At 39.3% G+C, this 27,263-nt stretch overlaps 3 protein-coding genes across 3 annotated transcripts; all 3 read right to left on the minus strand.

Moving 5' to 3' along the window:
- Nucleotides 1-2,325: 2,325 nt before the first annotated feature.
- On the minus strand, nucleotides 2,326-3,070 carry LOC122695032 (keratin-associated protein 3-3). Its single transcript, XM_043904509.1, has one exon. The coding sequence runs from the start codon at nucleotides 2,995-2,997 to the stop codon at nucleotides 2,701-2,703; it is 297 nt and encodes a 98-aa protein (XP_043760444.1). The 5' UTR covers nucleotides 2,998-3,070; the 3' UTR covers nucleotides 2,326-2,700.
- A 6,045-nt stretch (nucleotides 3,071-9,115) lies between these two features.
- On the minus strand, nucleotides 9,116-9,837 carry LOC122695031 (keratin-associated protein 3-3). Its single transcript, XM_043904508.1, has one exon. The coding sequence runs from the start codon at nucleotides 9,767-9,769 to the stop codon at nucleotides 9,473-9,475; it is 297 nt and encodes a 98-aa protein (XP_043760443.1). The 5' UTR covers nucleotides 9,770-9,837; the 3' UTR covers nucleotides 9,116-9,472.
- A 10,971-nt stretch (nucleotides 9,838-20,808) lies between these two features.
- LOC122693458 (keratin-associated protein 3-1) lies at nucleotides 20,809-21,443 on the minus strand. Its single transcript, XM_043900952.1, has one exon. It carries the CDS (start codon nucleotides 21,375-21,377, stop codon nucleotides 21,081-21,083), a length of 297 nt encoding a protein of 98 aa, XP_043756887.1. The 5' UTR covers nucleotides 21,378-21,443; the 3' UTR covers nucleotides 20,809-21,080.
- Between the last annotated feature and the right edge of the window lie 5,820 nt (nucleotides 21,444-27,263).

Genomic DNA, 27,263 nt, shown 5'->3' on the forward strand with positions numbered 1-27,263 from the left:
GACAGAACATTATTCAGCCACAAAATGATATAAGCTAATCAAGCCACAAAACAACACAGAAAGTGAAAGCGAAGTCACTCAGCTGTGTCTGACTCTTTGCAACCCCATGGACTATAGCTGACCAGGCTTCTCCGTCCATGAGATTTTTCCAGGCAAGAATACTGGAGTGTATTTGCTTCTTTTTTAATTTAAATAAATTTAATTTGTTATTAATTTATCAAATAGAATTTAAAGTTTTTACTTTTTCTGGTGAGATTCCTTATCTTGTCCATTCTTTTCCTTTTACCTCTTGTTCATCCTTCCCTTTAAATCCATGAAAATATTGATAATATCTGTTTTAAGATATTGTCTGCTAATTCTAACATCTATATATCTATGGATCTATTTCTATTGGCAGCTTCTTCTCTTGTTTATATATGAGATTTTCTTGCTTCTTCACGTGTCTGGAAATTTTAAATTATATGCTATCCATTTTAGATAATACATTTTAGGATATTTCAATTATGTTGCAGAGTTTTATGTGTCGGGCTTTTTTCTGACAAGAAGTCAAATCTCTGGAAGATCCTCTTGCTCCTCTCAGGCTAGGTTTTAGATTTTTTCAGGGCAGGTATAATTTCATGTGCTCTCTTTCCAAGGTTGCCATCCTTACTCTTTTGGTGTGTTCTTCTGGAATATCATTAGAATCCCCAAGGTACACAAAGAGCTTTGGCCCTCTGGATAGGCTGGGAATTCAAAGTCCATTGGTACAGAATGACTTCTGGTATTTCCAGTCAGCTCTTTATCCCTCAAAAGCCATTCTATGCCAACCTCATTGAATTTCATTCAGTGCGCATGCAAAACAGCCTTCTGTTGATATCATCTTTTACATAGACTTCCTCACCTTCCCTCCTATATCTGCTTCCTTCTAGAACACAATTACAAATTCCAGTTGCCTAACCTTCATTTCCTTCCCTGGTGGCTCAGACGATAAAGAATCCACTGGCAATGCAGGAGACCTGGGTTTGATCCCACAGTTGGGAAGATCCCCTGGAGGAGGGCATGGCAACCCACTCCAGTATTCTTGCCTGGAGAATCCCCATGGGCAGAGGAGCCTGGTGGGAAGTCCATGGGGTCACAAAGAGTCGGACACGACGGAGCTACTAAGCACAGCACAGCACAAACTTCATTTAGATATGTCACTTGTGTTTTGACATTTCTAGAGCAGAACACAGCATTCCTTTTTAAATTGGTGACCTTACACTACTGCCTAGTATCTCTCGACATCTTTTCCATACTCTTTTGATCTCCAGCTTCAGTCAATTTGTCTTTGGCTGTGTCTTTTCTCCTTTTTATCACTTAAATCTTAATTTCTTAATTGTTCTCAATTTTTCCATACCACAGCACTTCTCTAATGCACATTTTTGACTCACTTTTTTTTTTAATTGAAGTATAGTTAGTTTACAATGTTGTGTTAATTTCAAGTTTATGGCAGTTATACATACAAATATGTGTGTGCGCTAAGTTGCTTCAGTTGTGTTCCTTTCTTTGTGACCCCAGGGATTGTAGCCTGTCAGGCTCCCCTGTCCATGAGATTCTCCAGGCAGAATACTGGAGTGGATTGCCATGCCCTTCTCCAGGGGATCTTTCTGACCAAGGGATTGAACCTGTGTCTGTTATGTCTCCTGCATTAGCAGGCAAGTTCTTTACCACTAGCACCACCTGGGAAGCCTCTGCATATAAACACATTCTTTTTCAAATTCTTTTCTATTATAGCTTATTACAAGATTTTGAGTATAGATCCCTGTGCTATACAGCATAATTCATTTATTTTTTATTATAATACAATGCTAGCAATCAATAAATAATTGTTAACTGTATGAGGGATTGAGTGGATATTGTATATATATCTGCCTTACTTTCCAGACAATCAGTTCATTTTTAGCAGGGATGGTAAAACACAGGGTACGTAATAGGTACTTAATATATTTATTGAATGAATATTGTTATATATTTTTTGCACAAATAGATCTGTTATATGGATTAGTTGATATATTAGGTCATATTTGGTCTTTGGATCATATTTGGTGTTTCCCAATCTACCTTAAACCATTTTGGAGGAAGGACAAGTCAGGGAAATTATGCTGATATCCTGGACCATTTTATATGCAATGCCATTTAGTTTTCCTAAAACAACAAGAACAACAAAAGAAGAAGTATTTGTTTCTGTACTGCCACCCTTCTCAGTTTTGCAGATGTTCTCAGTTTCTTAAAATGTTGACCTTTGGAGTTAAGAAATACATTTGATGCGTTAACAAAAATAAACGGAAGTAATTATAGACACTTGTGTTATGCTAGAGATGTAAGCTTTATTAGAATAATCATGAAGAAGCTCCTCAATTTCCAGAAAGATACCATTCAAGACTGGAAAGAGAATTCCCAAAGCACCAAAGAAACATACAATTTAACTTGAAGGAACTGAACAACGTTGAGAAGCCTATAGGCATCTACCTATTTCAATTATCCTTGTTCACTGATGTCCACTACATGGCCATCAAAGTCTCTTGGTTTTTTTTTTTTTTGTGAGGGTTGTCAGTGATAATGCCATCCTTGTTCCAACTTAGAAAGCAGAGCCACAATTAGTTGCAGGTACTGAGACAGGTGAGCACTAAAGCTTCTGGGTTGATTCTTTCTGTGTCAGGCACTGGGTGAGGCAGCCGTCGGTCAGCAGCAGCTTGGGATGCAGGGCTCACAGCTGGGCTGAGTGTAGGTTGTGAGGTTGATGGTTTCCAGGCCTGGGGTGGGCTGGGAAGAGTTGAGCAGGAAGCAGGTGGGCACACAGGGCTGAGGAATGTGGCAAGGTGGGGGGCAGTTGTCACAGCAGGTTGGCTCGAGTAGCCAGACTGTGTGTGGGCAGGTGCTGGGCAGGCAGACTCCACACCTGCAGAATTTGTCAGAGGAGCAGATGGTGGTGGCGGGGCTGGTGGGGACGCTGCAGCAGAGGGGAGCACAGCAAGCCATGGTGTTGGGAAGCTGTGTTTTTTATTGATTTGGCTTAAAGAAGATGAGTCTCCTGAAGTGCGAATGTCTCCTTTTGCTCTGGGGCTCTTATATACCCTCTCCAGTGGGTGTTGGTCCAACCGGAAGGCTTCTTTCCTGGTTCTTGTTTATGTTACTGTACCCATTATCCTTTGACTGGTTTGCCATTTAGATGCTTGTAAAGAGTCTTTATTTTCCTAATTAACCTTTGTTTGAGTTCACTGCTAAATCTGAACTGATTACTCTTGCTGTTTGTCACTGGAACACAAGCTTTATGAGGTGTCACCAGTGGCTTCTGCTATTATAATTCCAGCACCAGCCCTGATGGGGAATATGCATGACGGTACAACTGTAGGATGTAGGTCTTTTCTCTTGTGCTGGTCAGTTTTTATTTTCTTTACCTTTATCTGTTATCAGTTGGTTTGATGAACTATTCTTCTTTTAAGGAGAACTAATTTTTAGTAACTCTCTTTTAGCTTTGGGGACTTTAGTAAATTAACTGACTTTTAATTGATGTATAATATACATGTAACATTGTATTAGTAGTATTGTAGTGTTGGGACTTTTGAAGATTTAACTTACATTAATATGGAGACACACACTGTTATCCCATTTTTATTGTAAAATATTGCATATTCATGAAAAAATTCAGACTATATAGAAATGTATAAAGAAATTATCCACAACACCTTATCATCAAGAGAAATTCTCTGTCAGTGTTTATATATATCCCTTTGGTCATTTTTCTATATACTTATTTATCATTTTATGACACCACTGGAATCACATTGTATATACTATTCTATAACTTGTATTTTCACTTAAATATATATATATTCATGATCTTATATTCTTAAGTATATTTGATAATGTTATTTTACATATTTCCTAATGTTCGTCATGTAATTGTACTTCTAAGTTGCTTAGAAACCTCATATATTAATCATTTAAACTGTTTGCAACTTTTCTTCTAAGATAATTGTGGCAATAGTAACAACTGTGTACATAAATCTTTATGTAGGTGTCTGATCATTTTGTTAGGTAGTTAGAATAGGGAAAAGGAGTCCGAAATGGCGGTGGCTAAAAGGAAGGGAAAAGCCTGTGAAAATAGAACAGAGGAAGGTCAAAGGAAGGTCTGAGGACCGGAGTGAGGACTTAAAGTAAACAGGGCTCCTGCCTAAGCCCAATTTGCATAGGACAGGCCCAGGGGGAAGAAAAAAACACGCGCTCTCTCTCTCTCTCCCGAGCCATGGGGCGCTCTTCTCTTCTCGTCTTTGGATCGACGTGCCCTCACACCTTGAAGATGGATTTTCCTGCTATTATCTAAATAAAATAGAGCTGTAACACTGAGTTGTAACACTGATTTATTTAAGAGCTGTAACACAGTACGTTCGAAACCTGAGAGCTATAACATGGTCTGTCCAAGACCTGAGAGCTGTGACCTGCTGAAGGGGCTTTAATGTCCATCACTCCAAATTTTTGTTGTGACAAGACAAAGAACCGAGGAACATACACTCGCCTGGCAATTTCAAAAAGAGGACTAATTATTATATAGAATTATTGGAGCAAATGTTAATTAATGATATTTTAAGACCTTTGATATTCATTGCCATACTGCTCTCCAGAATCATTTTATTTAGCTATTTTTTTCCTGTTTACATGTTCCCAACTGCTATTTGAAAATTTCTGTGTCTGTATACTTTGATGATGAATATTTTATTTTAAAAGTGTTTGTCAATTTGTCAGGCAAAAATGAAATTTCATTGTTATAGTATTTGTATTTCTTTCATAACTGTTAGGTTAAAACATTCTTTCATATACACATTGGCCATGTATATTTCTATCGAAAACTGGCTTATTTTGTTTCTTTCTCTACTGAGTGTGGGAAAGTTGAATTTTTAGCTTATATCTAAATACTAAGTAGAAGAATAATTTCACTACCAATATTGCTACCAATGGAAAGTGAAGTTAAAGACCTATGTTAATCTATCCACAATCGATTTTGTTCACTGTTTTTTTTTTTTTTTTTCCTCCAAAGTAGTACATTTTCTCCCCAAGTGAAATGTAGCTGTGGTAAGGAAGATCTGGATTCTAGCTCCAGTAGGCCATTTAGACTTCAAGCATAGTCCAGCATAAAGAGTGAGCACAGGGCAGACTCCTGTCCAGGGTCATCCTGACAACTCAAGCCATTTCCTCTCAACTTGGATTCACTCATCCTTCAAGCCATGGTTCTCCTCTCTTTCTTTAAGTCTACCTGTATCTCAGTGCATGATGGTGGGAAAGTCCATGTGGTTTTTTCCTGGAGATGGTGTGGATTCAAGAGGACCCCATTAAGAGTTAGAAGAGCTCTTTACTGGTCACTGTACTGCTGGCTACCTTTCTTGCTATGGCAAGCAATTAACTTTTTGGAAGCTCATCTTTCTCCTTTGTAAAATAAGGATAATTATATAGACATTCTTCCACTCTGAAGATTATTGTGAGGCTCGAATGAGATAAAAATGGGTTAAAATCCATAGATGAGGTGTAATGCAAAGGTAAATTATTGTCATTATCCAAGCAAGTTACAGATCAAACTCAGGAGAAGAGGAAGGCAGAGAAAGTAAGTTAAAGAGCAACCTTACAGGAAACAGCAAAATTTACCTAAAAGTTCACACCTACACTTAGAGAAAATGGCTGGCACAGAAATGATACATTTCAAATTTTAAAAAGTTCTCTGTGGCTCTGCTTGAAATAAAGGGTTTACGATCTTTACTGATGTCCCTTGATTTCCCCCAGATGAATCTTTGAGTGAATACCTGCCAAATTGCTCACCCTTTTACTCAGGACAGATTAATATTTTTTCCAGTGTTTGAAATATAATTCAGTAGATATTTATTGAGCTGTTACCATATGCCAGGAACTGTGATTATAAAACAGTGAACAAAATAAACATCATCTCTGCTTTCAGGAAACTTTGGGTCTGGAGGAAGGTTTGTCATATGTATATGTCTCATGTCATAATGTATTATTATAAGTTACTGTTGTTATAATTTATGATGGGAAAAGAAAAGACTGGGTTCCAAGGATAAAAAATAAGTTGAAGGAAATTCTTTTGACATTTTAAAGAAAAGTGTTATAAAGGAGTTTTCAGACTCTTGCAGTTAGAATCTCATGGCAGAAAAATATCAGTCTCTTACTTAGAATGCATATTATTTTGAATCAACCTTGTGAGGATAAAGGAATTGTTACTATTCTGTGTGGAACAGTATGTTTCTAGAATGAGAAGGCAATGGCACCCCACTCCTGGGGTGGAAAATCCCATGGACGGAGGAGCCTGGTAGGTTGCAGTCCATGGGTCGCTAAGAGTCGGACACGACTGAGCAATTTCACTTTCACTTTTCACTTTCATGCATTGGAGAAGGCAATGGCAACCCACTCCAGTGTTCTTGCCTGGAGAATCCCAGGGACAGGGGAGCCTGGTGGGCTGCCATCTGTGGGGTCGCACAGAGTCAGACACGACTGAAGTGACTTAGCAGCAGCAGCAGAACTAGAAATAAAACAGCATTACAGATTAGAAAGAGTCATAAAATACAAAGTTTATGAATAAACTCATATCCTTTATTGAAAGGACTTGTATTTCATTAAAATTTATTTTCTCTGCAATTGTCTAAGAGACCTGGGAATAACTCTCCTTTGTTTTTAAATTAGGGTCATGAGTCCTAGAGAGGTAAGATGATTTGCCTTAGGTAGCCTGGTGACCAACTTGTTAAGAACTAAATATAGGACCTACTGGGATTGAGTTACCTTTTATGTGGTTTTAAATGTAATTTTAAAGTATGTGTCAGGGATATTAAACATATTTTATTTTTAGAAAGAAAGGGTACCCTTTTCCTTCAAGCAAGTGCAGGAAAAACATGGTGATCCTTGATGAATTTCAACAGTTTGAAAACCTACATACACACATACATGCACACCCACACATGAACTTGTCCAGCTTTTTTTTTTTTTTGAAATATAGTTGGTTCACAATGTTTTGTCAATCTCTGCTGTATAGCAAAGTGACTCAGTTATACACATTCTTTTTTAATGTTGTTTTATATTATGGTTTATCATAGGATACTGAACATAGTTCCCTGTGCTACATACAGTGGGAACTTTTTGCTCATCATCCTACAAAAAATCCCACACTCTCAGTCCTTCCCTCCCCACTCCCCTTCTCCTTGGCAGCCACAAGTCTGTTCTCTATGTCTGTGAGTCTAGAACTTGTCCAGTTTTAATTACAACTTTTTATAGTCAGTAGGGATACATGTGACAGTAAAGATACAAACATTGGTCATAAGAAGTAATAAAAATAAGAAGTAAAATATGATTGTTAGTCTCTTGCTTCAAATCTCTCATTGCTTCTAGGGTTCAGCCTGAACCTCTCTGCTGGGGGCCCACTTCAGGGTCTTTGCATTTCTTCTTTCTCGTTGGCCTCAGCCTCTCCCGTCTTCAATGCATCCATGAGTTAGTAAGCTCCTGTTCTGCTCTTCACCTCTTCCACCTCCTCATCTCTTTTCTTTTTTTATTCTGCCTCATCATCTTTCAATGCTTAGCTTGGATAGCTTGAAGCCTTTTCATAACTGCCCCTCAACCTGACACTGAATCACCAAATAAATCTGGGTCTTAGTTACTCTGTCTGTGTGCTTGCCTGGCATACTGCTCATAGCTCCATCACAGCAGAAATTCCATGGCATTATAACTACATTCATACAACATACATAGAACATGTATACTGTGATTGTAATAACTTGTCTGTCTCCTTCACCAGATTTGAGAGAAACTTGAGGGCACTTTAGGTAAACATTTCTTTTATCTTTATACTCTTAGTCTGGATTTGAAGCCTGGCACAGGGGAGGCATGAAAGAAATGTTGGCCAAGTGAATGAGTAAATGGACTAAATCTTTTGTTAACTATATCCTAGATTGTGTTCCATCTACGCCATGGCTTCTAAGTTCTGTTCATTCAAAGTTGAGCTTCTAATAAACCTGTGGGACCCTCTGAGAAATTCTTGTCTGGAGAGAGTGACAGTGACAATGAGGACATTTAAAACATTTATTTAAAGGCATTTGCTTCTCCTCTTCCTTGCTCATTTTCTTTTTCACATGTATAGTTTTGGTTCTAGCTCAATGCTTTATCAGAGTTTGATGTGCACCTTAATGTATATATGTATAGATATTTTATATAAATAGTTAATATATACTTATATATCATCTATTCTAAAATATATTTATATATATGTAATCTAAGGCTGGGAAAATAATCTGTGCAAGATAAAAAAAAAGTAGGTTGGTAAAATGAAGTAAAATTAAGTAGTAGATTAAACCATGTTTAATCAGACTTTAGCTCTAGCCCTCAGACAATCACCTGGAAAATACTGGTGTTCTGTTCATTACTGGGGTAGTATTGTGGCAGGTAGAAGGATATTCCTATTGCCCTACTACTAGAAATGACCACTGTAAGTTCTCTCCAAGGGAAAATGAAGTCAAATGGTAGGCCCACTAAATGACCCAGCTCTTAGAACTGAATACCTGCCACTTTTAATCTATAAGCCATTATATCCTTGTCCATTACAGTTGGATTGGATGATTTTGTTAAAGATTTTTATACTTTTATTTCTTTTTCATATTTTAAGTTAATGTCATAACTGTGTTTATTAAGTTTCTGGCTCTGTTAGCACTGGGGGCTCTGCGATGTGATAGAAAGAATTGGGCTTTAAAGTCAAATAAATATACAAGGAGCTGAATCCTGGTATTTTTTAATAACTTTGTGACTTTGAGAATGTTGAATCACTCTTAAAGCTTCATTTTTCTTTTTATGTTGTTTTAAGGGTTTCATGAGTTAATACATGTGATCTACCTGGCAAAGTGTAGGTAAGTAAATGTCTCACCCCCAAATTGTATTTGTCTGAGAAAGAGAAAAGAGGGTGAATATAAAGATAAGCAATTTAAAGTTAGCAAGCCATGTTAGTAAGCTAGTTTTAGTCATTCCTCTGAGATTCTTTTTTTAAAATTATCTTTCCTTTATTTTGTTTAAATGAAAGAAATATACCAAAAGCTGTAACATAAATGAAAAACACATCTTGCCACAGAAACAAAGTTTATTGGAAAACCATCAAAAGTTATTTTTCCTCTATGAAAATGCCCAATACAAGAAATGAGACCCAAGAAGCAACATGACCAAGAAAATACAGTCTGAGGTCTTATAGATTCCACTACTCTTTTGATAACAGATGACCTCTATCTATCCAAATGAACCAAAGGGTTACTCAGCCAAATAAGCATATTTTTAAAAAGTTTCTTTCCATGAAAATGAAAGTTAGGTTTTCCATATCTATGCCCTCTGATCTACATCACTATCTGATAAACTACTGAGGCAAGTAAATATCAAATAGATAGCTTCTGTGTTATTGCTAGGCACTGGGTGAGGCAGCCGTCGGTCAGCAGCAGCTTGGGATGCAGGGCTCACAGCTGGGCTGAGTGTAGGTTGTGAGGTTGATGGTTTCCAGGCCTGGGGTGGGCTGGGAAGAGTTGAGCAGGAAGCAGGTGGGCACACAGGGCTGAGGAATGTGGCAAGGTGGGGGGCAGTTGTCACAGCAGGTTGGCTCGAGTAGCCAGACTGTGTGTGGGCAGGTGCTGGGCAGGCAGACTCCACACCTGCAGAATTTGTCAGAGGAGCAGATGGTGGTGGCGGGGCTGGTGGGGACGCTGCAGCAGAGGGGAGCACAGCAAGCCATGGTGTTGGAAATCTGGTTTGCTTTTGGTTTCTAGGAAAGAAAGATGAGGTTTCTAGGATGAAATGTCTCTTCTCACTTTGGGACTCTTATATACTCCTCTCGTTGAGTGTTGGTCCAATCAGAAGACTTCCTCTTATTTACATTTATGCCACCCTTTTCCACTAAGATTCTCTAATCAGTTTGGCATTTACTTGTCCATTAAGAATTCCTGAGCTTATTAGGGTAATCATGTTTTTGACTCATTGACTTGTCATTAGATGATCACTTTTATCTTTACAGGGTTCTGGAATGCCAAATCTTGCATAAATTATGGATAATGAATCCAAGTGACAATTCAGCTATAGTTTCAGAGGCTAAATTCTTCTCTTCATTCCACCCCATAATTTTAAATAATACTCTTAACATGATATGATTTTTAATGAATAATTTCAGAATATGCAACTTGATTAACTGCATCAAGACATAGCTCCTTACAGATGAATGTTGCATGTGACTATATGCATATATACATCACAGATATATTTACCTTATTTATTGAGGATATAATTCAGTTTCTATTGCACAATTAAGATGACAGCCAGAATAGACTAAGATGAAATCCTTTTCATTATTTTTAATAAATTTATAGTGAGTTTCCAAAGATTGTGTTACTCTATGGACTTTTTAAAAAAACCGTTTATATTCTCAAAGTTGTACCAGTGTTGTAGTGAGAAAGTGTGAATCCACTGGAAAAGATTCACCCAGGGCTTTTTTTTTTATTATTGTTGAATATACCACTATAAGAAAATCACCTCAGTCTTCATTCATTTTCATAGGAATTATATACTTTACAATGAGATGCAGGAAAGAAGAAATTATAAGATTCATAACATCACAGTGGGTTCTTGAAGGGGATTTGATCCAATGTGATTTAGCACCATGGCATTCATAGAAATCAGTTTTTTCACTGACTTACTTCCTACTTTGTATGTTTATTTGCTTTCATATCTTAGGGCTTCGATTAGATTGTAAATTCCTTCGAGGAATACCTTACACACATTCTTTGCCTCAATTCACCTTGATTTGCCTTACTGTAAGTTGGCAGATAAGGAAGTTGAACCAAGTAATCTCCAGTGTGTAATATTCTATGATTCTAACATTTCTACATACATCCCCCATGATCAGCACAAAATTATTCAGAAAGTAGAATCTAAATTACACAATTTGTTAAGTAGCAAATGTACAGAATCTGTTGTCTAAATTACAGATTTGTTGAATAAACACAATATACAGAATCTGTTGTTTCTGAGGAGGCATTAGGGAAGACCAATCTAGTCTGCCTGAAAAAGAAGGAAGTTGGCTAAAATAAAATCAGTGGAAAATACTAAATGTCATTGGTTAGTAAACCTCATATATTTTGAGAAGAGGAACTTGTTTGTGAAGTTGGTTTGATTTTGACTTAAATATTGATGTTTATCATAAAACACATCAAATAGAAATGAAGGTTGGGGACTCCTAGGTACTTAATAACAATATTTTTTCTTTTGTCCTTCCTCTATTTGCTACTTCTCAAATCCTACTTGTCCCTCAAATTCCAGCTTGAATATCCTTCATAAAGAAATTTTAGGTGGTTCTTCTAGTTGTTTTCATTCTTTTCTCTGCTCTCACATTGTATTCTACTATATATTGTAGTTTCTCATCTATATTCGTCTTCCTTACTCCAAAGTTAACTCTTGGAAAGTGGGAATTGTGTCTTAATCTTCTTTGTCTCTGTCAAGCACTTAGGACAATGCCTGGAATACAGGCATTTAACAAATGTCTACTGAATTGCATTAAATAACAGATTAGAATGAAAAATTGTATGTATTTATTTTTAGAACAGCATCTAATAATAATATAGAATATTACATAATCAGAGTGACGTTTCATTTGTGAAGGGCTTTACAGTTGTCTGTTTTGATTTACATTAAAAAACTGTTCTGTTTTACATTCAAAGCTTCACCTAAACAAAAAAATGGAAAAAAAAAGTGGCTCAGCTCAGTGTTTGGGGTCTCTCCTGCAAGTTTGTTGATCTCTGATTGCCAATTTCTTAGCCTCTTTAGGGATGTAAGTGAGTTACTTACAGAGGCAGGGAAAAAAATTAAAATTAAAAATAGATACTGACCTTGGAATTTAAAGTGATTCTAAGCTTAGAGTTTAATATAATATATTTTATTATCCAGGCAATTTTCTTCACATATTTACATATCCCTGTGCGACCTCTTTTTGGCTATGAGATTTATGTTGATGTCATCAGAAAGTGTAATTCTGCTGGACATATTTATGGGTTCATGATGCATACACATGTCAAGAGTCAGGTAATTATGGCATTAGACATTGAGACAGTCCTTGGTTTGGGAAAGAGTGGTGTTTATTTAAAGCAAGGAGGTCCATGACAGCATTTTTTCCACTTTTTATTTGAAATTATTGTTCAAATTGTAGAACACTTCTGCAAAACTGAAGGGACAGAATCAGAACATTTTTTCTGGAGCTTCTTATTAAAAGCCATTTGCTGAGCAGCTTTTAATGACAATTGCCGTCCCTTAGGGCAAGGCGGACAAGCTCACTGAGATATCTTTGGCTACTAGGATTTTGCTCCACCCTCACAGGGCTGGACGCAGGTTGTGACAGAGATTCCGCTCAGGTTTGGAGTCGGCTGGCAGCTGCTGAGCAGCCAACAGGTTGGCACGTAGGAGTCGGGTACGCAGGAGTCAGGCACAAGGCAGGGTGGGTGGCAGATGTCACAGCAGGTGGGCTGAAGGAGCCTGATCTCGTGTGGGCAGGTGCTGGGCAGGCAGGCTCCGCCTCGACAGCATACATCCGAGGAGCAGATGGTGGTGGTGGGGCTGGGGGGGATGCTGCAGCATCCCTGGAGATGAGACTCACAGCAAGACATTCAAAGGATCAGGTAGACGTTTCTTGCGAAGGAAGGTGTTCTATAAAGTTGTCCTTGGTGAGTCTTTTATAGCTATGCGGCTCAGGGAACGTGGCTCCCGTCGATCAGAATGCTTCCTGTTGTTGTTTGTATAATCCCCTACAAATAACTAACTTATTTATCTGCCACAGGAGGAGTACTCCTTCAGTGTTATTTGCTTGTTGCTACATTTGAACTTGCTTCCTATTGTAGTTTCAAAATGCTGTTGATATAGGTTCTCGACATACTTAACCGTGGCAAATACATCAGTATTTATTCCGACTTTCCTCTTTTTTACCAACCAGAATGTGTTCTTACAAATGATCACTACTGGGTGTGAAGAGTTAGAAGTTGATTTCCCTTAGAAGTAAGAAATGATCCCTCTCAAAAGATATGTCCTGGGCTTCCCAGGTGGTGCTAGTGGTAAAGAACCTGCCTGCCAGTGCAGGCAACATAAAGAGACTCAGGTTCAGTCTCTACGTTGGCAAGATCCCCTGGAGGAGGGCACAGCAACCCACTCCAGTACTCTTGCCTGTAGAATCCCATGGCCAGAGGAGCCTGGCAGGCTACAGTCCTGGGTCGAAAAGATCGGACATGACTGAGTGACAGGACGCAGCACACAGCAGGGATATATTTGGGAAGTCAAAATCTGTGGGATTTTTTTTTTCCCCAGCAGGTTCACCTTGCTATCTTTTCATGGATTTGAGAAAATAAACAAATATGAAATATATGTAACATGATCTTGATTAGAAAGTTCAGAGTCTGCTAGATGATTTCCTATTGTTTCACTGCATTATCTATATATGAAATTATGCATAAACATAAGTAAACTCTCAGTTTTAGAAAGGATGTCATTTTTTTAGCCAGAAGTCAGAACATATTAAAATATAGGTTCTTGAGACTATTTGTGGCCTGAAAAAATAAATTTGGCTTTCTTCGCAAAGCAGCATGAGAAGTTCTTATTTTATTTTATTTTTTTAAGAAAAACCAAACTGCGAACCTGTTCATTCCGTTTTCCAAAACCACTGCCTAAGCTGATAATCACCGTCTATCAGACAGGAACCTTTAAAAGTTCCCTTCCATTGTACTTCAGTTACAGTGTTAACAAGTCATAGCTAAAGCTAGTATGTAACTAGAGTAAAGGAGATAGATCAGCAAATCCATTTGTTATAAGTCAAGTAGTTATTGATTCTCTAACATATTCTGAAGAGACTGGTAGAGACTTAAAAAAAAAATAGAAGACATGGTGCCTGCCCTCAAGGAGTATGTGGGCTGATAGAAAAGGCTAGAAATTCCTTTGCAAATGGTTCAAACAACATAATTTAGTACGTGACAGTGAAATGAAAGAGATTCAGAGATACTTTTGAGTCATGACTAGCACTTACATGCTGTGAGACCTAGATCAAGTTATTAGACGTTTTGGGCTTTAGTTTTCTCAACTACAAATTTGGGGAAAATATAATCACCTGTTATAGTCTTATTATGAGTATTAGTATTAAAGACCAAGTGAGAATTAATCAGGCAAATCATTCATCACTGTGCTTATTAGATAAGTCTAATAAATAGCAGTTTCTCCTCCAGGGACTGTGAGAACTCCCACAAGACGAAATGTGATGAAAAAGGGTTGAAATGACCAGAAGTCTTCATGGAGGATTTGGAATAAGTTGTTTTGATGAGAAATGCTTAGAAAAGAGGTAAGTGCTTTTGGGGCAAGGAAAACAGTGAGTTCTGTGATGCTGTTCTGCCCCTACTCTCTGCACGGTCCCAGCAGAACTGGTCATGCCATCCTTTTTACCTCTACTGTATCCTATATCCACCCAAAAAACTTTGTTACATTTTTTGGTACACATGTTGATTCTATTTACTAGGATGTAATCTCCTTCAAAGCAGGAACTATGTCTCATTTTTCCTGGTTTCTCTATTCCCTAGCATAGAACCTGAATCACCAGATGGAATATGGTGCCTGGAACACATGGAATAAATATTTAAGGAAGTTTGGAAAATAATCATAACCAGCATTTATGAAGGCTTCTGTGTTAAGTGTGGTCAGGAAAACAAGCAAACAAGAACATCCTCATGCAGTAGGTATTTCAACAGAGAGAATTTGAAGATAGGGAACTGGTTTACATAGGTATGGGAGGACTGAGAAAGAAAAAAAAAAAAAAACCCATAGGTAATGAACACAAGAAGCTGCTATCAGCTAGAGAGCTGGGATTGAAGAGAAGATGTTGAGGATGAGTGGACCTAGGAGCTTGGAAGAGTGGTCCTGCAGGGCTGGGCTCAGGCCCCGGGGGTTGCCCAGCTGGTGCTCTTAACTCAGAAGCTCAGAGGAGAGGTCCTGTGGGGCCAGGGCTTGGACCTCTGTGAAAAGGAGGTGGGGGGCGGGTGTCACTCCCTTGCTGATTCTGGTGTTTCTGAGGAAGTTAAATGATGGTTTTTTTTTTTTTTTTTTTTTTTAAGAGTGAAAAGAAGCTAGAAAGGAGAGCCCACTGCTGCCACCAAATGTAGGACTATTGCTGGGGCAACAAGACCTTTCTTTTCTCCTCTCATCTTGCAGTCTCCTTCTAGCACCCTCTATTGGTGGAGTCTAGTACAAAACTAATACTGAGGGGTTTCCCTCCTAGCTGAGTAGGTAAAGAGTCTCCCTGCAATGCAGGAGACTGGGGTTCAATTTCTGGGTCAGGAGGATCCCCTGGAGAAGGAAATGGCAACCCACTCCATTCTCCAGGCAAGTATTCCCAGGGACAGAGGAGCCTGGCAGGCTACAGTGTTTGGGGTCGCAAGAGTCGGACACGACTGAACGACTAAACACACAGCACACGGTAGAAACCAGCCAAAGGAGAAACCTTCCTCATTCTAGCATCAGAGAGTATTATTAATAAAAGGTGTACTTAGAGGTTGACAGTCAGCACGCAGTTTTCTAAGGGCTGGATGTGCTTTAATAAACTTAATCTTCACTACAGTTTTAGGAAGTATATACTTTTTTTAAAGTTAGCTTTTTATTTTTGAATAATTTTAGATTTGCAGAAAGGTTGCAAAGATAGTACTGCATTCCTATGTATCTCTCACTCAACTTCCCTTTAATGATAACATCTTATGATACCACTGTGCATTTGTCAAAATTAAGGTACATCACTATTAATCAAACTGTGGACATTATTCACATGTTACTAGTTTTCCCACTAATGTCCTTTGTTCCTAAATCTAGTCTGGGACACCACATTACATTTAGTCATCTTGTCTCCTTGGTTTTCCCTGGTCTGTGATAATTTCTCAGTCTTTTCTGGTTTTTCATGATCTGGGTGGTTTTGTGGTGTACTGGTCAGATATTTTTCAGGGTACCTACTGGTTTTAATCTTAACATTTGAGAAACCAGAGGCATAGGGAAATTAAATGGCATGGCCAAGAACACAGAACTAGTAAGTGACAGAGTCTGCGCTGTTCTCAGTCATGTCCGACTCTTTGGGACCCCATGGTCTGCAGTCCACCAGGCTCCTCTGTCCACCGGGCTTCTCCAGGCAAGAATACTGGAGTGGGTTGCCATGCCCTCCTCCAGGGGATCTTCCCAACCCAGAGATCGAACCCAGGTCTCCTGCATTGCAGGCGGATTCTTTACCATCTGAGCCATCAGGGAAGCCCAAAAGGTACCATTTAGAGCAAGACAGTCTGGTTTCAGAGACCTCTCTCTCGACCACTGAATAGGGAGCATTGCTCTGACTGGAGTACAGAATTCATGTTGCCCAAGACAATTAGCAAGTAGTATTTGATGAAAATGGTTGTACCAGATTATTGAGGGTCTTAGAGTCACACTGAAGAATTTAGACTTGACTCATTAAAAAACAAAAATCTTGAGTCATCTAAGAGCTATGAGTAACTCAATTTAGCCAATATTTATAGAGAAATAGAAATCTATCCCGACAAAAGTATAGTTTGTGTGGAGGAAGAAGCATGGGATACTTGACTCAAGGTCAACGAGGAGACTGGCTGTGATCATAAGTGTGGTGATCAGAGTCTAAATTAGGCTAGAGTCCATCCATAAAGATAGAAAGAAAGACCTGGAGGCCAGATCTTTGAAAGAAAATGAAATGATTTGATTTTCTATTCTATTCTCAAGGGTAAACAATCTTTAAGGGTAGTTTGTTTTATCTTAAACTAAGTCACTGAAACTCACCAGAAAATTGAAAATCCGTCTGAGTTGCCAAACATTCTACATTTTAATTCAAGGTTAATGAACCAGTCAGTATTTTTCGTGTGCTGATGTTGCTCATCAGTATTTAAAGTCTGACTTAAAAAAACATGATTTATTTTCACCTTAGAAACATAAACAAAAAAAAAAAAAAAAACAAAACAAACAAAAAAAAGAAACATAAACAGTTTTTCCTAGACTCATTGTGTACACTCATTTTGTCTTAAGCTATAACAACCACAGAGAAAACTGTTGCCATATACAACCAAATAGACAATCTACAAGCATGTGCTGTCAAGTAGCATATACTTTCTCCTGGATAAAGAAAGCTGTGTGCGATCGTATTTCTCTTGGGCATGTTGCTATCTGCAGAGGAGGCAGATGCTTTGGTATAGTGGAAGGAGGAAGGACTCTGAATTCAGATAGCTTCTCTGTCACTATTTATGTAGCTTTTGCAAGTAATTTCTCCATCCCAGTTTTCTCACTGAGAATGGGGAGAATAATGGTAGCTATCTGTTAGTTTTTTTTTGTTAGGGATAAATGGGATAAGGCACATACAGCACATATTAGAGTGTGCAGGATATACTTACCAAACATTAGCTATTACGACTGAAAGAGGTAAAAGCAATACAGTAAGATAGGGTTGATTAGCAGCATAGAGTATTTGTTACTTAAAATGTTTCTAGATAATCTAGAATCAGGGAATGTTCAAGCTGAAAGTGATTTTAGAGAGGACTTGGTCAACCAACCCATATTACTGATGTAGGACCTGAGACCCAAAGAGTTCAAGTGACTTGATCAGGGCTACAGAAGCAGCTTGAGGCAGAGCCAGAACTGGAACACAAATCACCTGCTTTACATTTGAGGCTTTTTAGCTAGCCAAGGGCCCTTTAATGCTTAAAGGTCCACAGTGGTTAAAAAAAAAAGGACTCTGAGAGTTATTTTTGATATTAAAAATAAAACCTAAATATTTGTCCCTTATAAACATGTATGAAAACACCAGTCTCCTTTGTTTTTGGCTGAAAAAGAGGTGGGTTGGCATAGTGCCAATTGTTATCTTGTAGTAAAGCCTAAAATTCAGAACATATTACAAAACAACAGTAATCAAAACAGTATGATACTGGTAGATAAACAGGCATATAGGTCAACAGAGTAGAATAGAGAGCCCAGAAATAAATCCACACATTTATGGTCAATTAATCTACAACAAAGGAGGCAAGAATACACAGTGGAGAAAAGACAGTCTCTTCAGTAAATGGTGCAAAGAAAGCTAGACAGGTAATATTATTAATAGAACATTCTCCAACACTATATTTAAAAAAATAAACTCAAAATGGATTAGAGACCTAAGTGAAAGACCAGAAAACAGAAAACTTCTGGCAAAGATCTGAAGAAAAGGGAACACTTGTTCAATGTTGGTGGGAATGTAAATTGATGCAGCCACTCAGGAAAACAATATTAAGGTTCCCCCCCAAGACTAAAAATAGAACTACCATATAACCCACCAATTCTACTCCTGAATATATATCCAAAGAAAATGAAAACATTAATTTGAAAAAAAATGCACCACAATGTTCATAGGAGCATTATTTACAATAGCCAAGATATGGAAGAAGCTTAGTGTCCATCAACAGATGAATGGATAAAGAAGATATGGTATATATGGAAACAATGAAATACTACTCAACCATAAAAAAGAATGAAATCTTGCCATTTGCAACAACACAGATGGACTTGGAGTGTAATATACTTAGTGAAATAAGTCAGAGAATGGCAAATACTGTTTGATATCACTTACATGTGGAATCTAAAAAATAAACTGGTGGATATAAGAAAAAAAGAAACAGATTAACAGATAAGGAGAATAAGCTAGTGGTCACCAATGAGAGGGAAGTGGAAAGGAAAAAGATAGGGCAGGAGACTGAGGTACAAACTACTCCGTATAAAATAAATAAGCTTATTGTTGTTCAGTTGCTAAGCTGAGTTTGACTCTTTGGGACCCCATGGACACAGCACACCAGGCTTCCCTGTCCTTCACTATCTCCCAGAGTTTGCTCAGATTCATGTCCATTAGGTCAGTGATGATATCTAACCATCTCACCCTCTGCCACCTCTTTCTCCTTTAGCTCTCCATATTTTCCAGCATCAGGGTCTTTTCCAATGAGTCTGCTCTTCATATAAGGTGGCCAAAGTTTTGGAGATTCATTGCCCGTCCTTCTAATGATATTCAGTGTTGATTTTCTTTAGGGTTGACTGGTTTGATCTCCTTGCAGTCCAAGGGACTCTCAAGAGTCTCCTCCAGCACCATCATTTGAAAGCATCAGTTCTTCAGCACTCAGCCTTCTTTATGTTCAACTCTCAAATCTGTACATGACTATTGGAAAAACCACAGCTTTGACTATGCAAGTCTTTGTCAGCAAAGTGATGTCTTTGCTTTTTAATATGCTGTCTGGTTTTGTCATAATTTTCTTTCCAAAAAGCAAGTGTCTTTTAATTTCATGGCTATAGTTACTGTCAGAAGTGGTTTTGGAGCCCAAGAAAATAAAATCTGTCACTGCTGACACTTTTTCCCCTTCTATTTGACCTGAAGTGATGGAACTGGATGCCATGATCTTAGTTTCTTGAGTGTTGAGTTTTAAGCCAGTTTTTTTCACTCTTCTCTTTTACCCTCAACAAGAGGCTCTTTAGCTCCTCTTCACTTTCTGTCATTAGAGTGGCATCATTTGCATATCTGAGGTTGTTGATGTTTCTCCAGGCAATTGATTCCAGCTTGTAATTCATCCAATCTGGCATTTCACATGATGTACTCTGCATAGAAGTTAAATAAACAGGGTGACAATATACAGCCTTGTCGTACTCCTTTCCCAATTTTAAACCAGTCAGTTGTTCCATGTAAGTTTCTAACGTTGCTTCTTGACCCACATATAGGTTTCTTAGGAAATAGGTAAGGTGGTCTGGTATTCCCATCTCTTTAAGAATATCCCACAGTTTGTTGTGATCCACATAGTCAAAGGCTTTTATGTACTCAATGAAGCACAAGTAGATGTTTTTCTGGAATTCTCTTGCTTTCTCTATGATCCAAAAAATATTGGCAATTTGATCTCTGGTTCTTCTGCCTATTTTAAACCAAACTTGTACATCTGGAAGTTCTTGGTTCAAATACTACTGAAGCTTAGCTTGAAGAATTTTGAGCATAACCTTACTAGCATGCAAAATGAGCCTAGTATGATAGTTTGAACATTCATTGGCATTGCTGTTTTTTGGGATTGGGATGAAAACCGATCTTTTCCAGTCCTGTGGCCACTGCTGAGTTTTCCAAATTTGTTGACATATTGAGTGCAGCATTTAAACAGCATCATCTTTTAGGATTTGAAATAGCTCAGCGGCAATTTCATTACCTCCACTAGCTTTGTTTGTAGTAATGCTTCCTAAGGCCCACTTGACTTCACACTCCAGGATGTCTGGCTCTAGCTGAGTGACCACATGTTTGTGGTCATCTGGGTCATTAAGACATTTTTTTGTATAGTTCTGTGTACCAAGTACTATGTATAAAATAAATAAAGTACAAGACTATATTGTACAGCACAGGAAATACAGCCAATATTTTATCATAACTGTAAGTGAAGTCTAACTTATAAAAATTGTGAGTCACTATGTTGCACACTTAAAACTCATAATATTGCAAAACAAGTATATCTCAGTTTTTAAAGAGGGTGGGAATCCTAAAAAATAACCTATTGAATTTTTCACTTCTCAGCTCATCACAAAGAAGCAGTGTCTAATTTTTCAATGATTCCACCATGAGAGCTCTCATTCTGCTGGGGTAAATCTTGGGCAGTATGATGAGCCGCTGTTCAAGTTTAGGTAGGCATTTCCCTTTCCCTAAGAAGAAACATATGAACAAATAATCACAAAACCATATTTGCTAGGCAAGAATGAAGTTTATTATTGGATAGTCAAAATGGTTCATTTCCAAAGGACAGTGATATAATCTAAAAGAAAGAAAGAAGGTCTCCAACTCTATCCAAAAGAAGAAAGAATCAAGAAGTTGGGCAAATGCATGAAAACACTGCCCAGGCTACTGGGATTGGTTTCGTAGGTGTAGTGATGTAGGTAGTAGTGAGTGCTGAAGGCCAGATGATGCATTAAGACTTGAGCAACACATCACTGAACCTGTGCAAAGATGTGGCCGCTTAACAGCAGGGCTTGCAGGGATTTTCACAGCCAGGCTGGACGAAGGTCGTCAGGTTGATCCCGCTCAGTCCGGGAGTGGGGTGGGAAGAGTTGAGCAGGAAGCAGGTTGGCACGTAGGTGTCAGGCACACAGCAGGGTGGGGGGCAGTTGTCACAGCAGGTGGGCTGGAGGAGGCTGATCTCGTGTGGGCAGGTGCTGGGCAGGCAGACTCCACACCTGCAGAATTTGTCAGAGGAGCAGATGGTGGTGGCAGGGCCGGTGGGGACGCTGCAGCAGAGGGGAGCACAGCAGGCCATGGTGTCAGGAGTTGGGTTTTTGTTGGGTTGATGAGAGAAGTCTCTTGGTGTCTCGATGCTTCTGTCTTCTCCCCTGGCTCTTATATACCCACCTCCCAGGGCGTCAGCCTATTACCGAGATTTTTCCCCCATGTTTCAGTTTATAGTTATCTCCATAAAAGCATCTAATTACTTAAGTGTTTATTACTTAAGACATACTCCTCACCTCATAAAAGGGGTTTAGATTGTTTTGTTGTCAAATTAGGGTTCTTTACATTGGCTGTTTGTCACTGCATGGACATTTCATTTCAGTCTTCAAAGGTACTGAGTTATTATCTTCCAATCATTATACATCACTAATAATGACCTGGCATGCTAGGTATCTGCAGATTGTTTTCACATTTTCTTGTTTACTTTTCAGATGAAGAGAGAGAGCTAAGTTTTTCAATTGCTGTTCTACCAGAAACCAAAGATTCTTTATGATGATTAAGCCCTCTGGCTGAAAAAGTGATACTATTTTAAGATTTCACATGGCTCCAAGAGACTGTGTGAACAGATGGAATCAACAGGGAAAGAGATTCTGGTTCTGTATTAAGGAGCCCCTTTTTAAAACAGAGCTGTAAGAAATTATTTGCTCTTCATTCCCTTCATTTGTGCTTTGAATAAAAACGTGTCAGGGGCATGTAGGTGAGAGTTCAGATCTGCGTGAGTGACAGTGATGGAGGCCCTTTAAAATTTCATCCAAACATGTTATGAATTAATATTATTTATGGCCCCCAAACTAGTTGTATTGGGCCATTTAGAGGCTAAATGGTGCAGTAGTTTCTAAAAATGAGTTTCATGAACACTTGTTTCAAAGAACACTAAAGGGTTCTCTGGTAAATAAGTTTGGGGAATACTGAATTCTTTGCTGGTTGACCTTTCAGAGCCTTTAATATGCTAAAGTGCTTTATGATTTTTCTTCCTTTCTTTTATTTAAATTTATTTGGCTATGCCAGGTTTTAGTTGTGGCACATGGGATCTAGTTTCATGACTAGAGATCAAGCCAAGGCCCCCTGCATTGGAGGGCAGAGTCTTTACCACTGGACCACCAGGCAAGTCCCATGACTTTTCAATAAAGAGATATAGCCATGTATTTTTCTCCAAACTTATTTGACCATAGAATCATTTTTATTTGTTTTCATAGATTAGTGTTCTATGGAGTACACATGGGGAGATCCCTCAGTTACATTTAAATCACTGGAATCTTAAAAATAAAATTGTTTAAATAAGTGAAGGCATGAAACTTTGTATGATATTTTAGCCTTCCTTTAAAGGAGGAAAAATATTAAAGTGGTAAATCTTTAGAAATATTTTCCTTTGAAATCTTTTTAAAAATATATTTTCTTGACTTATCTTCAAACAAAATGACTCAGCCTCTAAAATGAAGCAGAAAATTGTACAATATAGAGGAGTCAGAAGCTTAAAGAGATGTAGATTAATACAATGAAGGATCCAGAAGATGCTCAACATGAAAACTGCTTTTATTTTAGCCATCTTCTTACTAGAATGATTTTATGATTTTGGATCACTCTGCTAGAATTGTTTGCTCTCCACATCACTTCAGTAGGTATCAGTCAAACACTCATTGCTTGAGCACCTGCTGTAAGTCAGGGATTATGCAAAAAAGATGCAAATATTTTCCTGCCATTGGGGAGGCCATAGAAGAGGTCACAGAGAAGTAAGCTGACAAATGACAGACAACACAAGTTGTGCATCCAGGTTTTCTAGATAAGATGTGGGAGTTTAGAGGTTGGAGCCCCTGCCTTTCCCTGGAAGATTTGGGGAGCATTTGGTGAAAATGGAACATTTATGTGGGTGTTGAAGGATGAACAGGAACTTCATAAGTAAAAGGGAAAAGGAAGGGAATTTCAGCAAGTAAAGCAGAGAAACAAAATGCCATGGTGTTTTCTGGGGATGGCAAAAAGTGTCAGTTAGTTAAATCACAGATTTTGAATCTCCTCTAGGGAGGCACTGGAGGAGAATAATGAAATATGAAGTTGCAAAAGTGGCTTATCACCACAGTAGGAAGAATTTGCACTGTGCTTAAGTGTCCTAAACTTAGGATTCTTAATTTCATCTTGTTGACAATGGACATTAAAAGTTTTTGAACATGTATGTGGCATGATCGGATTTGTGTTTTAGGAAGATGAGTAGTTTCTGGTGGAGGCTTAATATCATCATCATCATCGTCGCTATGTGTCAAGCTTTGTGCTTTACACGTATTCTATGATTCTCACCAAAGCTTATGACACATGCAGTGTTACTCTCCTTGCCATTTGCAGATGAGGAATCCAGGGCACGGAGAGGCTAAGTAACTAGTAAGTGAGCTTCACTTATGTGAAGGAGCTGGCATCTGAAGCCAAGCAGTCTGGCTCTAATTGCCCTGCTCTTAATTACTATGCCATATTCCCTCTCACTGTGGGCGTGTTGTTCTAACGAGAGTGAAGAATGCCCTCAAGGTTAGTTGCGTGTAAGAAAGGTGGGAGGATGGGACCAGGTTATTTAAGTTCTTGAAACCGTAAGATTTTAGAACCAAGATACTATGCTGTAGAAAGGAGACTATTTGAAGGCAGGAACAATGGCTGGGAGCTACTTGAATACCCTGAAGGAGTGATGAGGAGGGCATGATTTCTGTCTTAGAGAGTATCATAATTGGTAAGAACAGAGAAAAGGGGATATATCTGGGATTCCTCCTCACATCAGTTTTCTAAGGCCCACTATTTGGGGGGGGAGCATACCATTTTCCACAATAAAGCAAATGTTCTTCTTTTTAGAATTAACTAGAACATTCTAATCTTACCCTCCACTAATAGTTAGCATTTATTGAATATATACCATGTGCCAAGAATAGTGCTAAGTATTTTATGCACATCTTCTTCCTTATTTCTTACACCCTGATGAGGTCAAGACAATCACTACACCCATTTTTCAGATGTTAAAACTGAGAGTGGGGGATATTAAATAATAATTTAAAGCATAGAGCTAGCAAGTGATGGCTCATCTAACAGTAGTACTTCACACTTATTAATAAAATCAGTATTCTGTGGAATTAACTTTTATATGATTATAAATTGTAGTCATTCATTTTTTTTCATTTAATAATTCATTCAGTGAAACATCCAGCACCATGTTAGGTGCTAAGCGTATAGATATAACCAGGTCAGCTAAGGTTGTTTTTGTCATGATGTTCATTCTAGTGGAGGATACAGATAACACAAATGTAAACAGATGAATAAATAAGAACTGCAGACAGTGACAAGTACCTGAAGGACGTAAAACAGAGTCATGTGACAGACAGTGATTGGGAGTTAGTTCAGGGAGTGCACCTGCTGTAATTAGGTGGTACCTGCTGTGATTAGGGGGTCAGGGATGGTCTTTGCCAGGTGGCTGGAGTATAGAGAAAGGGAAAGGTTGAGATCCGCGATAATGAGGTGGGTAGGTATAGGCCGGGAAGGATTTTGTCAGTTGTTCTGAAGAGTTTAGATCTTATTCTAAGGGCACTGAGAATCTATTGGATAATTTTCAGCAGGGGAGAAATCAGATGAGATTTATGTTCTGTAGAAAACGAATTGCAGCAGGGCCAAAGTGGGAACGGGTGGAATAAGTATGTGGTCCAGGTGAGAGGATGAACAGTGATGCTAGTGCTTGATGAACTAGTAAGAGGTGGTAGAGTCTGGGAGGCAATTTTGAAAGCAGAGATGGTAGGTCAAACTGATCAAGGATCATGTTTAGGTCTCAGGTTTTTCTCCTAGGTGAGAGGGCACCTGAACCAAAAAGCTGCTGTCTGGAGTGATAGGGGAGAGGGTCTGTGATGACCCCACAGCGGGAACTGCAGAGAGGGAGCAGGGCTGAAGACTTGGGAGCTCCAATACATAGATGAAATACATGCTTGCTTCCAACTTCCTGGACTGTGATAAAAGATCAGTATTGTGTGTGTTAGTCACAGTTTGTTGTGAGTCTGTGTGTACCTTACTAGCATCTACCCCCAAACAACTTGGTGCTTTTCTGGGTTGCTGTCAGGAAACCCCTCCCAAGACAGTACCTCCTGTAGGCAGGGATGTCAGTGGTGGGAGGGTTCACACTTCATGGCAACCTGATTTTCTTTAAGCCCAATGGAGTGCTTCATCCCTTCACAAAAGCAGGATATAGATATCTTTCCAATTTGTCATCCTAATAAAAACACTTGCAAGTAAAAACACTTGGTCTTTACTTCCTGAATTGCAAGATCTTTAAAATTTCTGGAAACTCCTTTATGGCATGGGTTTCGAAGAAAGAATGACTGGTATCAGGACTGCCATGGATGTCAATCTTTTAAAACATTGCAGAAAGTCCACTGTAGGAAAAAAGCAGATTAGTCAAGATGGCACGGTCAGGCTCTCTTGCCCCATGGCCTCTCGCTCTTGCCCCGCATTTGGTAAATAATGATTGTGTAGGAGCTGAGCTCAGTGGTAGCACTGCGCATGTGCGTCATGAGGTTTATGTAACAGCTGAGATCACTTATAGGACTGCGCATGTGTGTCACCAGGCGCTCGTTTCGACTTGGGTTACTTTGTGTGGGACCCCTGGAGCCCTGGCTGCTGCTACACTGGGGCGACGTTGGAGTGACGTCATGATTATGTTATACGAGGTTGTGTTAGAGCTCCGCTATGGCTGTGCTCGGTTGCTAAGTCGTGTCCGACTCTTGCGACCCCATAGACTGTAGCCCACCAAGTTCCTCTGTCCATGGGGTTCTCTAGGCAAGAATACTAGAGTGGGTTGCCATTTCCTTCTCCAGGAGATCTTCCTGACTCAGGAATCGAACCCGGGTCTCCTGCATTGCAGGCAGATTCTTTACCGATTGAGCTACAAGGGAAGCCCCTTAGCTTTTTTTTGCCGAAAGGGCTTAGCCGTTAGGGCTATGTTATGGTTATATTGTGGCTATTGTTATGGCTGCTGCGTCAGCCAGGAGAGAGGCTGTGTTATGGCTGCCATGTCAGCCAGGAGAGATTAAACTGCCTGCAGTTCCTACGGCTCCTTGAGTCTCCTTCCAGCCTCTTAGCTGCCGCCTTGCCTACCCTGAGTTTAGTGGACAGTGTGAACAGCAAGACGACTGGCACAGTTGGCAGGATACCCAGCAGGTAGGGGATCCTGAGGCTCCACTGGATGGAGGAGGCCAGTGGCTGTGAGATAGCATGTGGTCCTGTGTGGCTGCGATCCTCTCCATGTGGGCTCCAGTGTAAGACTGGGAGGTGGTGGACAAGTCACCAGATAGCATTGAAAAATCATTAGAGGCGGTGAGTTCCCATTTGCCGAACAAGGTGACATGGACTGCCGCTGGAACCATGGGGTGGATTTCCTTGACTGCCCTGAAGGTGAATACGGATAGTGCTCTCCATGATGCCATGCTGGTGTGCAATGTGCAGAGATGCTTGGAAGAACTAGAGCAACATATATTGGCGTCAGAGCAGAACCCCGTGGCCCTGAAGAACCCAGCATCTCTGACAGTGAGGCAGTAACTGAAGGTGACGATGAACATTAGGAAACTGTGGGTCCCTGCTTGGCAGTGAGGCCTGTTGTGCAGCAGAAAGTGAAGCATGAGCGGTGTATAGCCCAGGGGAGACATCCTCAAGAAACCCCCAATGTGACTCATATGACATATCAACCATATACTCTGGCAGAGTTGGTAGACTTGGATATGCGATTTCGGCAAAAGCAAGGGGAACTTTGGCAGCGTGGCTCTTGCAACTTTGAAACACAGAGGTGGACAGTATCATATGTGTTGGGGATGAAATAGAACGGTTGGCATCAATAACCACTCACTCCTCATTGAGACGAATGCTCAGAATGCTCAGAATGCTCAGAATGCTAGGTGGCTCACGCAGGATG

The sequence above is a fragment of the Cervus elaphus genome, chromosome 5 (genome assembly GCF_910594005.1).
Source record: "Cervus elaphus chromosome 5, mCerEla1.1, whole genome shotgun sequence".
Taxonomy (NCBI): domain Eukaryota; kingdom Metazoa; phylum Chordata; class Mammalia; order Artiodactyla; family Cervidae; genus Cervus; species Cervus elaphus.

Excerpts from the sequence above, each read along its gene's own strand:
- LOC122695032 (XM_043904509.1), bottom strand. The coding sequence starts at position 2,997 with ATGGCTTGCTGTGCTCCCCTCTGCTGCAGCGTCCCCACCAGCCCCGCC.
- LOC122693458 (XM_043900952.1), bottom strand. The coding sequence starts at position 21,377 with ATGGCCTGCTGTGCTCCCCTCTGCTGCAGCGTCCCCACCGGCCCTGCC.
- LOC122695031 (XM_043904508.1), bottom strand. The coding sequence starts at position 9,769 with ATGGCTTGCTGTGCTCCCCTCTGCTGCAGCGTCCCCACCAGCCCCGCC.